The sequence below is a fragment of the Oncorhynchus tshawytscha genome, linkage group LG13 (genome assembly GCF_018296145.1).
Source record: "Oncorhynchus tshawytscha isolate Ot180627B linkage group LG13, Otsh_v2.0, whole genome shotgun sequence".
Lineage (NCBI taxonomy): Eukaryota > Metazoa > Chordata > Actinopteri > Salmoniformes > Salmonidae > Oncorhynchus > Oncorhynchus tshawytscha.
The window spans coordinates 34,975,567-34,988,168 of NC_056441.1; the positions used below are offsets into that span (position 1 = coordinate 34,975,567).

The following is a 12,602-nucleotide window of genomic DNA, read 5'->3' on the forward strand; positions in this document are numbered from 1 at the left end:
AAGCTCATCACCCCTAAAAAAAAAAAAAAAAAGCATTTGAATTTCTTGGTGTTTAAATTGTGCCTTATCTCTCTGCTCCCCCCTGTAGGAGAGTACTGGATCGACCCCAACCAGGGTTGCTCTCGCGACTCTCTCAAGGTGTTCTGCAACTTCACCGCTGGTGGGGAGACGTGTCTGTACCCCAGCAAGAGCGTGGACACGGTGAGAAGAGAGACTGAGCTCATCAGTCAATAATGTACACACTAACTCTACCCTGAAGGAGCTGTGTTTAAACATCTACACATCTCATTGTCTCTATTTCTCTCCTAGGTAAAGCTCAACTCTTGGACCACGGAGAAACCGGGCTCCTGGTACAGTGAGTTTGCAACTGGCAGCAAGGTTAGTATGGGTTCATCACACCACCGTGCAGAATCCCAGGGGGACATTACATTCATTATGGTCCATATGTGTGCAATGTTTGACCTGGTTATCAACAAATGCGTGAAGATAAAGGTCAATCAGAAAAATGATCAATTCATTATCATAACGCTCCGTCGATAAGGAAAGTGTTTATTATAATGTCAGGTGGACATATCCAACTCTCTGCTTATAATAGAGTTCACCTCTACCAGCTTCGTCAGAGTTTATATCTCATGGGATATCTCCCCCAGCTTTCGTACGTGGACTCTAATGGCGACCCGATCGGCGTGGTCCAGTTGGGCTTCCTGCGGTTGCTGAGTGTCCAGGCCCGCCAGAATTTCACCTATCACTGCCACCGCTCTGTGGCCTGGGCCGACCGCACTGCCAATAACGGCCACAAGAGGGCGCTGCACTTCCAGGGCGCCAACGATGAGGACCTCAGCTACGAGACCAGCCCATACATCAAGGCCCTGGTCGACGGCTGCTCTGTGAGTCTTATTGAGTTGGTTTATTTAAACAGCGTGGTCCACTCAGTAACAATTGGCAGTGTTTTTCAGGGAGTCATGGGAACCAAAAGTAATCTCTCTAGCTTACTCACCTCTCTGTGCACGGACATTCAAGTTATGGATGTGTACCTCGAGTATCTAAAAAAAAAAACTAAGAAACCTGAGATTTTATAGGGTGTCTGGGGGTATACCCCCCTTATTTTATTTTTTTAAAGGAACATTTGTCAGAATTCTCTAAATGTTGCTCTATTTTCAATCTGATGTAGGCTAATTTAATATTTTTCATCAGCAGTCAATAAGAACAAATGCCCATACAAAAAGTATTACAATGGAACTGTATGTTTTCCATTACACACAATAAAAGTGAAGTATCAAATCCTAGGGAGATACCCTTGCCTCAGATGTAGTGATCTCACCCTTCTCTCTGTTTCTGTCTGTCTGCAGTATCGTAAGGGCTTCGACAGGACAGTAGTGGAGGTGAACACACCCCAGGTGGAGCAGCTTCCTCTGCGGGACCTCAAGATCACAGACTTTGGGGAGAGCAACCAGAAATTTGGCTTTGAAGTGGGACCTGTCTGTTTCCTGGGCTAACACACCGTGCAGAGAAATGAGAAACATAAACACATATAGAATATACACTTACAATGATGCACACACACACACACTCTGTCATACACACACACTCTGTCACACACACACACATCACAAACATTGACACATTTGCATAGACATGGCAATATACAGTACATGCCCAGTAATTTGTACATTTATTTCAGGATATCAAACACACACACACACACACACACACACACACACACACACACACACACACACACACACACACACACACACACACACACACACACACACACACACACACACACACACACACACACACACACACACACACACACACACACACACACACACACACACACACACACACACACACGCTCTGTTGTGAAATGGACATGCACTCACTCAAGTGTATGCCCAGGGGAAAACATCTCCCAAATAGAAATGGACGACAAGAGAAAAGTAGAACGCAAACATTCTCGCGAAGAGGAGACCAAAGATCGATTGCAAGAATGAGAGATGGCGTTCAGACCGTCAACAGAATAAAACAGTGTTCTTTTCCAACGAACAGCTGGGTCAAAGACCCGTCTCCTCCTTCCGTACACGCCAGAGCCCCCTGTCGCGGACCCCCCCCTCTCACTCCTCTCTCCTTCCCGCTGTCTCTCTACCGAGTTGTCTCAGCCACTCTACCTCTCTGCTTCGCCCTCACCACACACTTGTACCTCTCCTGCATCCAAGCCCCACCCCATCCTACGCCTCGCCGCATTAAGGGGAAACCAACGAAGGAATGAGAGTTCCACGAAGGCCTGACGGTTCAGAGACGACCAGGAAAGTCTACTGTACGTCCATGTTGTCTTTGCTAAGTGAATTTTCTCCATCATCTCCACCAGTGAAATTCTATACGAAACAAACCAACTATACCAGCCTAACATCAGTTACAATAAATCAGGTCAAATATAATGCAGGCGGATGAGTCAAAACTTGACGGTGCTTTGTGGAGCTGGAGTGGAAGCAGATCTGTGACATCTCTAGCTCTACCGCAGCTCTAACCTTAAGGTGTGACTATGAGCAGCCCTTTACTCAATACTGTAGTAATATAGTCCTAACAGCAACGTACTGTCTCTGAGCTGCATGGCTGTTTATTTTGGGGCCAATAATGTTGCATGCTATGGGACAGAAGGGTGTCTATGCCTTCTCCAAGGACCAATGATTCAAAAGCCATGAACCTTGTAAATTGTACTGAACGTGACGTGTGGAACATTTATTTGTAATCAATGTTACAACTGTCATAGACAGTCCAGAACTGTAGTTCCTAGACAAGCGAATGGGCCAGAATGCCATCAAACCAGTCTAGTACTTACAGGTCTGGAATTTCATTACTGTTTCATGTAGAACACAGGGTTACATTACAGGATTTGTGACACTCCGTCTCTTTTCAAGCAAGGAAGGTATCAGGGTTAAATATGTATATGAGCTGAATAGATGACGACCAAACGTTCTCTCTTACAGCGGTGAATAAATGCTTGCTTTCAAAAAACTGTGGCACGGTGCTAATTATACCAAAGCGTTAATATATTCAGCATGAATAATTCAAGTTTGTCTCCATCACAGCCGCACGATGTCGTCACCAGTTCTCCTACTGGAAATGTGCAATCGAATCCATTTGTACAGACATAGTGATATTCTATTGTATTTATTGAAAACAAAACAGGGTGCTTCAAACAACGACAAACCAAATATGACAGTCGAATGTGGTATTTCATTTTGTATTTATTTCCTGTAGTTCTCACTTGGCGGTCTTAAAACAATTAAATGCATATTAAACTAACACTAAACCAAGTTATCTGTGCACACCCCCTTTGGTCTATGAATGTCAACAGTTCTGGTGGGGGGCCATGTGGCCATATCTCATTGTAACCATTTAGCATTCATCGACTGTACTGTGCTGTTATGATTGCTTCTACTGTAATGATTAAATGGTGACTCTCCATTGCGGGTTGCCACTGCTTGGCTGAGCTGTGCTGCAGGAGTATGGCGAGGGCGACAGACACCAGGATTCTACGGTTGTGAGAATACAGCGGGCAGGGGACAGCTAGCGGGAGGGATGGAAGATTCTAGCAACCACGTGGGCAAATATTACAAAGATTTTGTTTTGAAGTGATGTAATGTGGCTATGGGGTTGTATATCATTATGGGTATTTTGGTTTGTGTGTTTTGGTTCGTTTTTCTTTTGACATTGCAGAGAAGGGGGGGGGGATTGACAAACTAAAACCTGAGGTGATTCGCGAGAGAAAATTACATTGATTGTTTTTTGTTGTTGTTAAAGACAAACAAATATTTCAACAAAATATGGTGCTGAAAAGACAAAAAGTATTATTTTATAATGTAAGTAATTTTAAATGTTTTGTTTCTGTAATATATCATCTTTTTAAAAATAGCTTCTTGACTCCCTTGTGTTTTTTTCCTCGTTCCTTTGTTTCATCCTCTCTCAACTGGCTGGTGTTGCATGTTACCCAGAGCTACACAATAACTAGTCATTATTTTATTTCTCTCTTCATTCTGCATACAGCAGCTCAGACAGCTGAATATAACCACATCATTCACAATCTCCAGTGAACTGACCACCAGAATCAGTCAGATCCCAACCTTATTTCCACTATATCACCTCACCAGCCCCCCCCCCCAAAAAAAAAATCACTTCTAGTGTTTACACCTGTTTGGTTCTGATCTATGGCTGGCACCCTCTCTTTTCCCCTCTACTGTCCAGTGCTCAGTGTTGTTTTCCTTCTCTGTTTTCTGTTAGTTTTTGTTTTGCTTTCGTTTCACTGTTTCATTGTTCTTGGCTTGTTGTTTTCTGTTCAACGTCTCCAATTAAACCACATGCCAACGCATTTTCTCTGTGTGCACACTGTATTCGTGTGTCTTTGTATGTGTGGCGTCGGTCTTTCCTGTTTTCAAACATCTAAATCCAACCGTGTTAGTAACGACTGGTATAAGTTTCACTCGCGAAACAGTAATCTCACATAAATGTAGAGGGTTAAGAGACGTAACTCTGTTAAATTGGGAAAGCACTCAACTCTGTCTCGTGAACTCTCGCCACAACAAAAGTTACACAGGTTTTAATTTATTGCACAATCACATTTACACTAAGATATTGACTAGATTTACAAAACAAGATTGATCCCCAATCGGTTGTATTATCACAAGCGAAGGCACAGTGTGAACGTTGAATACATATACAATTACTGGACCTAGATGGGATCTTCATGAGGATGACGGAAAGTTGTCTCAGCCAATGAAAAGGCCTCTGAAGATGAGAAGAAGAAAAAAAATGTGTTAACAGGACAGCGGCGGGTAACTTAAAAGGCATTTCCTGTTAAACATGAACCATTATAATGTATTGCAGGTGTGTCCATTACCTGCTACTTCAACACTGTTTCCAGTGATGTAGCCAGAGTCCTCTACTGGGAATGTGTGTTAGGATCCATCAGCTTCCTCTCTACACAGAGAGGGAGAAGGGTTAGGTCTTACAGCTTGACTATAGAAAAGGTACAGAGTTCGGCATTTGTGGTGTGATCTATAGCATAGAGGGTTGTGTATACGGTATTCCTACCTGCAGGCTCTCCCATCCTCCCCAGCGGCACCATGGACGTAAGCTGCAGACACAAAACAAAACACAGCAAGTTAAATACACACTTCTATACAACAACAAAAAACAGTTCAGGGGGTTACTTTCTATATCTGATATAAAAAAAGGAGAACTCAGTCATAGCTGACTGATTCATTTCTCAGGCACTTTATCAGTCATGGGTGTGGTTATGAACCCTGGTAAACAGTTAAACCGGCTCCCAAATCTGGAGAAAGAGAGAAGTTATAGATCATATCCACCCTGGACCCGGTTCCCCAAACACATCCCATACTTCTATGCACCCTGGACCCGGTTCCCCAAACACATCCCATACTTCTATCCAACCTGGACCCGGTTCCCCAAACACATCCCATACTACTATCCAACCTGGACCCGGTTCCCCAAACACATCCCATACTTCTATCCAACCTGGACCCGGTTCCCCAAACACATCCCATACTTCTATCCAACCTGGACCCGGTTCCCCAAACACATCCCATACTTCTATCCAACCTGGACCCGGTTCCCCAAACACATCCCATACTTCTATCCAACCTGGACCCGGTTCCCCAAACACATCCCAAACTTCTATGCACCCTGGACCCGGTTCCCCAAACACATCCCATACTTCTATCCAACCTGGACCCGGTTCCCCAAACACATCCCAAACTTCTATGCACCCTGGACCCGGTTCCCCAAACACATCCCATACTTCTATCCAACCTGGACCCGGTTCCCCAAACACATCCCAAACTTCTATGCACCCTGGACCCGGTTCCCCAAACACATCCCATACTTCTATGCACCCTGGACCCGGTTCCCCAAACACATCCCATACTTCTATGCACCCTGGACCCGGTTCCCCAAACACATCCCAAACTTCTATGCACCCTGGACCCAGTTCCCAAAACACATCCCATACTTCTATCCAACCTGGACCCGGTTCCCCAAACACACCTTAAAGACTAAGTTCATTAGAACCCTCATAGGAGCATCGTTAAATCTCTGAGCTGTTTCCCAAAACAATCGCCACTGAAGTTGCCCTCTAAAAACACTTCTTATCTACTGACTGCCTCAGAACACTCATAGAACAGATCAGTGGTTGTTGGATGCTTTCTTTGCCTCCTTCTGAGTCACTTTTAACACAGAGGATCTCCGCTAAACACACAATCAAGCGGTTTATTTTGTCTCTCTGTGACCGCCAACAACTTCAGAACGGAGTTGGCTACAAATACAACGTTGCCAATGTCTTTGCCATTGTTACAAACAAGCAACGGAAAGAAGAAGCGTCAAATGAAAACCGAGATGACGGCTTAAAAAAACAACATACAGTATTAGGCTTAAATGCTACACAAACCTATATATTTTAATCAATTGAGTTCTATATTGCTAATTGTAGGCTCCGCTGTCTATAATTTCATGATGGTTACAACATGTGCACAATGATGTGCCAAATCTGTGATTAAGTTATTTTAGTGTAAGCATTGCAATAAGCCACCTCAATATTTGCAGCCATATAGGTGATAATATATCTCTAGGAGCTGATCCATCGTCAGTATTGTGGACTAATAATAAGGTTAAGGTAAGATTTGAATGGAGAAAGCTGATCCGAGAGCAGCGCTGCCTTTCTTCCATCCTATCAGATGGACACATGCTCCAACAAAGTACTTAGCAAACTTTATTTCTGCCTGGTGTTTCATCGCTATCGGGAAACCGGGCTCTGCTCACTCCAGAATGTTTATAGCCTATTTAGCTTCTCCCTGTGGGTGAATGGGTCAATTTTGGGGTGTTGAAATCAAATGCAGGGTTGTGTTCAGTAGGCACAACACAGAAGAAAACTGCCCAAAAAGGGTAAGTAGCATCTCAAATTAATATGAAATGCACATTTTTGTTTCTGTTTCAAAACATTTTGTTACGGTTTGCCCTAATGAACACAACCAAGGTGTGCCTCACCTGCTCAGCTAGTTGGCTGCAGTTCTGGTCAGGCCCTCCACAACTGCTTTGGAAGCCTGTATAGAACAGGCGAGTAGTTCGCCTGTTCTATATTGTCCACCTGGTAACAGGCAGAAACACAAAGAGAAAATTAAATAATGTCAGGAATGAATGTAAGTCTGTTGAAAACTAATGGCCTGTGACTGGAGGGCCATTAGTTAAAATGTCAGACTTACCCACAATGCTGCCCACAGCAATGATGGAGCGTTTAGGAGCTCCACTGGCAACCAGAGCCTTTCCAACAGCCTTAGTCAGGAGAAATGTAGCCTGGGAGATAGGGGGAAAGACAGAAGGATTTGTAGAATACGAGGGTAAGAAACACTATTTTAACTCTCTGATTTCGGGTCTATCAACATATGTGTCACTGAACCTAAAGAGAGTATTTCTGTCTAAAATAAATACCATTTGTGAGGAAAAACTCATTCTGATTGGCTGGGCCTGGCTCCCCAGTGGGTGTGCCTATGCCCTCCCAGGCCCATCCATGGCCGCACCCCTGCCCAGTCAATCATGTGAAATCCATAGATTAGGGCCTAATGAATTTATTTCAACTGACTGATTTCCTTCTATGAAATGGAACACTTTGAAATGATTGCATGTTGTGTTTATATTTTTGTTCGGTATCAATAGATTCTGGTCAGGACAATAAGAACAAAGGGTCATACCTTTAGATGACTTGGGTAACCTTGCCAAAGTCCTCGTCCTCCATTTTCAGGGAGAAATCATCCTGAGTGACACCTGCAGCGTTCACACATACTGAGGGAGGCTGAAAGTACCGACACTGCATTCAGATTCCTTATGGCATTCAGTGACTCACTCACACAAAATGCCTCTTCCGATTCAGGCAATTTCTAACTTCTCGATCGTGTTGCTAAAGAACTGAGTGAAGTGCTTCAGGTCAAGTATCCAAAAACGTTACATGACTGACTCATTGTCCCAGTAGGAGACGCCAGCATAGGGTTTAGGATAAGGACTCTAAATTACATTAGTACACACACTGAATTAGTCTGTGTCTGCACATACGTTAATCACATGTATTCTTGTGAGTAGCTTCTCTACACTCTCCCTTGATTGAAACATCCACAGCAGCAGTGATGTGGTCCTGCCCTTTGTGGCCATGGTTCAGGATGCCCAGGGCTGATTCCTCTCTGATGTCTGCGACCACCACTGTGGCACCCTCAGAGGTAAATTGCTGGCATATGGCTTAGCCAATCCCACTGCCCCCTCCTGGAGACAATGAGTAGTGCAAACATGTAGGAGGCAATCTGCTGCAGCTCACTGCAGGCAAAGAGGGCTCTATGCAACTAACTTGGAAAATCTGTAAATTCTATAACAACGGGACTGATGCATTCTTTCTAGCTTGCTTCATGTCACCTGAGTGAAGGTTCTTGTAGGGTAAAATTGTTGTCTTCACCTTTGACCCAATGAGAGGGACACAGCTGTCTAATCTGGTAAAGGTGAAGACAACTGCATTTCTTGTCCAATGAAAATTGCCTACTATAAAGAAAACGAGTGTGTATGTTAAAGTTAACTTAAACGGGATATTGTCATTAAGGTTTCATTAGCCGTCTAAATCTGTTTGCTATGTTGCTCTTGAATTACCACGTGACAAAAAAAACATTTTCAAAGCAAACATGTTCACAAATGTCTGCAAGACAATACACTGTAACAGTGATGTCGCATAGTTGAAACAATGTTATAATGTTGCAATCTTACAAAGAACGTTCGCTACATTCTTGCACTGCAGCGAAATAAAACAATTGATGCCCAACAACTAACGTTAGCCCAAGGTTTAGCTACAACAACCACAAGATAGTGCGCCTAGATAAGCACATCTACCCTACAGAGAACTGCAGTTATATTTACCTACTTTAAATATGTATTAAGTTGCATATAAAGGCCGACGAGGCGTGAAAGACGACACTAAACCCGTGATATCTGTCAACCTTGATATGAGCCGTGTTGTGGTCGGCATGAAGATTGAGTCGTTCTCTCTTGATCCAGGAGAGGGAGCCACAGGACAGGTTTTGTTCGCGATCGTTTCTGTGACTCCTCTTCTTCTTCTGTTGGTTTTATGGCGAACTACAACCGAAAAAGGTCTATTTTTTCCGCCGCCAACTGGATGGGTTGAAAAACAAGGTAAAAAGAAAACCCATTAATCCACCCAAATAAAAATAGTACACTGACAAATCCAAACCAAATCTCCATATCTCCCTTCTCTTGCTCTAGGGCCTCAGAGGGTGGTACTGCTTGTGACAATACTCCATGCAACTCCTCCACATCCACAATGATATACATTTTCCTGGACATCCTCTCCACCTTGGCAGTTTCAATAATCACCTTCTTAACCTTTAAAATATCAGGGTCCTGCTGGTGAAAGGAAACCCCTGCAGCCTGCAGTGAAGGCCTATCTACAACCATATTACTCTTCAAGTGCACCATTCAAACCCTCAACCCTTTTAACAGCTGCTGCATATGAAATGCTCTGGACAGCCCTGACTTTGGCCACCTCATTCTCTTTCACCCTTGTCGGGCATTCCAAAGACGTGGCTTCATGGTTCCCACCACAATTGCAACATGTCACATTTTCATCCTTTTTAAAACACATGACATGATCTTTTCCACAACTTGGACATCTTGTCTTCTCCGTTCTGCAAACACTTGAAACATGTCCAAAAGATTCACAGTGGTCACACTGCATTGGTCTTGGTATGAATGCTCTGACTCTGTAGTTTAAATATCCTAACTGTACTTGAGTGTCAAAAAACACAAGAACAGACACTCTTCACTTTTTAATCCTTCACCACACGATTCATCCGACGTGCATTTTGGAATATCTTTCAACTACGACTTCCCACGAGCCGCCAGATATTACCCCACTGAGGGGTGCCCTGTACCGAAGAGGCACACACGAAACGTCAAACTTCTCAAATCGGGTGAGATGCAACACACGTTCCTTCGGAAGTACAACAATTCGAAACAATCCCGCTTCTCTCGTGATCCTGACAACCTTCACTTTACCCAGCAATCCCTCCACCAGTTTCTATATCTCAAATGGATCCCTTATGAAAAGAGATTGCAGTCAGAGTGCAGTATAACTGCAGTACAATGCAGTATAACCAGTATGCAGCAAATCCTGCGTCCAATATAACACCGTTTTTTTAGTTCAGAAATGTTGCCGTGTAAATGCAGTTATTCTGCAATTACTGCGTCCAAAATACCACAGGTGACTGCAGTTACTGCACTTTTACTGCAGTTTCAAAACTGCAAACTTATTTTATAAGGGATTCTTCAAGATTGGTAATCTGATCCTACAAGACACGTTGGGACATTCTCAGCACTGTACACTACTTTGCTCCGTTTTCCATATATATTTTTTTACAATATTCCAATTCTCCTTGATTCTACCGCCATTAGATTCACAATCCACATCAGCTTCCGCCATCTTTCCTCTCAGCTCTGTGACTCGTCAGCTTGTAGTATGAGTCCTCATATTGTAGTGCTAAACAAGGGACATGAGTTTCCTCTGATTCGTTCAGCCATTCTTATGGGGAAATGAATGGGGAAAGAATGGGTTTAGGAGAACAAAGGCTTAGGAGATATTATACATATAAGTTCTATGAGATAATATCAGTCACTGTTAACGTTACCTTTCATGTGCTTTATGTGCTTGTTTTGATGACAGAAATGCTTCAAAAACACCAAAAGTGACGTTAGCTGATGAAGATGATCTCATTGAATAAAACATATGAGGTCTCCTAAGCCTGTCTTTACCACAGACCTTATTTATCAGGAGTTTACCATTATTCCAAAAACCCCATTCATATCCCTTTAGACTTTGGCTAACCAGCCATGGCGGAGTTGGAGCCTACAAAAATACACCATTACTATTGCTCTTTATACTTTTAATTGCGGTTCACAGGGATAATGCAGGGATAATGCAGGGATAATGCAGGGATAATGCAGATGGTCCCCAAATATTTTCCGATTTTTAATGCGAATATGTGAACAACTATTGTTATTGTCTGAATTGTTCTTGTTGATTTTTTTCTTGACATGTTCAAATAACTCAAGTGTAGATTGGTAACTTTTTTCTTCTAATTTAGTACAGAAACAAGAGGCCATGAATAACTTGGTAAAAAAAATGGCACCAAATGGCCTATAGGGGTTTCTGTTATAAGCGGTCTCACTTAAACCCTCATATCCGTTGCCCCATTTGACATAGAGACTTGACACTTTGTATGTAGGTGTCTTTCTTTATGCTAAACACTTTTGCCTTGAGGATCCACCCATAAGGTCCGTCAGGATAGATTGTCCTCCATCTTGGACATTTTGGAAAACCAAATAACACCATATATTTACGATAATATGCTCAAATAATATGCAAAAATGTCTCTTAACCAATATCCTCTAATTCCTGTACCCCTTTAAAAGACAGAGTAAGCTACACCTCAACCTCAGCACAATGCTCTGTCAAGACCACCTACATGCTCTAATATCCTAAGTACACTGGGCATGACATTTGAGCAACCTGCTGAGGTCGCGGTGTTGCTTTCTGCCTTTCAGATGGGTACATAGTGGTACATGTTGGAGGATTGTGAATACATTGAAGACCTCTCTGTCTGATCTGTTCAACCTGGGCAAATATGTGGGGAAATATGGGATATAACATGCAGAGTGGTTCAATTAAATAACATGTTTATTTACCATTCACTTGTCACTCATAGAAGTGGAATAGGTGAGTGCTGGAGTTGTCAGACGATGCTGTGTGTGTTCCAAGTACATTGGAAATCAATCAAATGAGGGGAAAGAGGGTTTATTTGAAAGTCCTCTAATGAACACCGTTTTCTCCACAGTTCTACACTTCCCTTTCCTCCCTACGTTCCAGAGGCTTCTCACATCTCACGTCAGACCTGGCCGGCTGGCAAATCCTACTTTGTGCTGCTTTATGAAAGTTACTGCCCACATTTACTATAGTCCATTTACTCAAAAACGGAGTCTCCAACATGTTCCCTTATTGAAATTGCCAGAATACACTAAATTATCAAAAGTATGTGGACACCTGCTCGTCAAACATATTCCAAAATCATGGGCAGCCTCCACTCTTCTGGGAAGGCTTTCCACTAGAAGTTGGAACATTGCTGCAGGGACTTGCTTCCGTTCAGCCACAAGAGCATTAGTGAGGTTGGGCACTTATATTGGGCGATTAGGCCTGGCTCGCAGTCAACGTTCCAATTCATCCCAAAAATGTGGGCTGAGGTGGGGTTGAGGTGGCTCTGTGCAGGCCAGTCAAGTTCTTCCACACCGATCTTGAAACCATTTCTGTATGGACCTCTTTTGGTGCACGGGGGCATTGTCATGCTGAAACAGGTCAGGGCCTTCCTCAAACTGTTGCCACAAAGTTGGGAGCACAGAATCGTCTAATGTCATTGTATGCTGTAGGGTTAAGATTTCCCTTCACTGGAACTAAGGGGCCTAGCCCAAACCATGAAAACAGCCCCAGA

General features: G+C 43.2%; 1 protein-coding gene and 1 long non-coding RNA gene across 8 annotated transcripts in view; one reads left to right on the top strand and one right to left on the bottom strand.

Moving 5' to 3' along the window:
- LOC112266019 (collagen alpha-1(XI) chain-like) overlaps positions 1 to 2,960 on the top strand; it is a 46,686-nt gene extending 43,726 nt beyond the window's left edge. For all 7 annotated transcript variants that reach the window (XM_042295592.1, XM_042295594.1, XM_042295593.1 and 4 more), the window contains 4 exons: positions 89 to 201; positions 310 to 378; positions 651 to 887; positions 1,350 to 2,960. In XM_042295592.1, coding sequence (XP_042151526.1) covers positions 89 to 201; positions 310 to 378; positions 651 to 887; positions 1,350 to 1,496 — 566 coding nt within the window. In that variant the 3' untranslated portion in view covers positions 1,497 to 2,960. The remainder of the gene's footprint in view (positions 1 to 88; positions 202 to 309; positions 379 to 650; positions 888 to 1,349) is intronic.
- A 715-nt stretch (positions 2,961 to 3,675) lies between these two features.
- Positions 3,676 to 10,096, bottom strand: LOC112264783. The gene is made up of 7 exons (XR_002955682.2): positions 8,969 to 10,096; positions 7,764 to 7,864; positions 7,278 to 7,368; positions 7,063 to 7,162; positions 5,095 to 5,137; positions 4,901 to 4,980; positions 3,676 to 4,788 (listed from the first exon to the last, which is right to left on the bottom strand). It is a non-coding gene; the product is annotated as an uncharacterized LOC112264783 (long non-coding RNA).
- Positions 10,097 to 12,602: the final 2,506 nt, after the last annotated feature.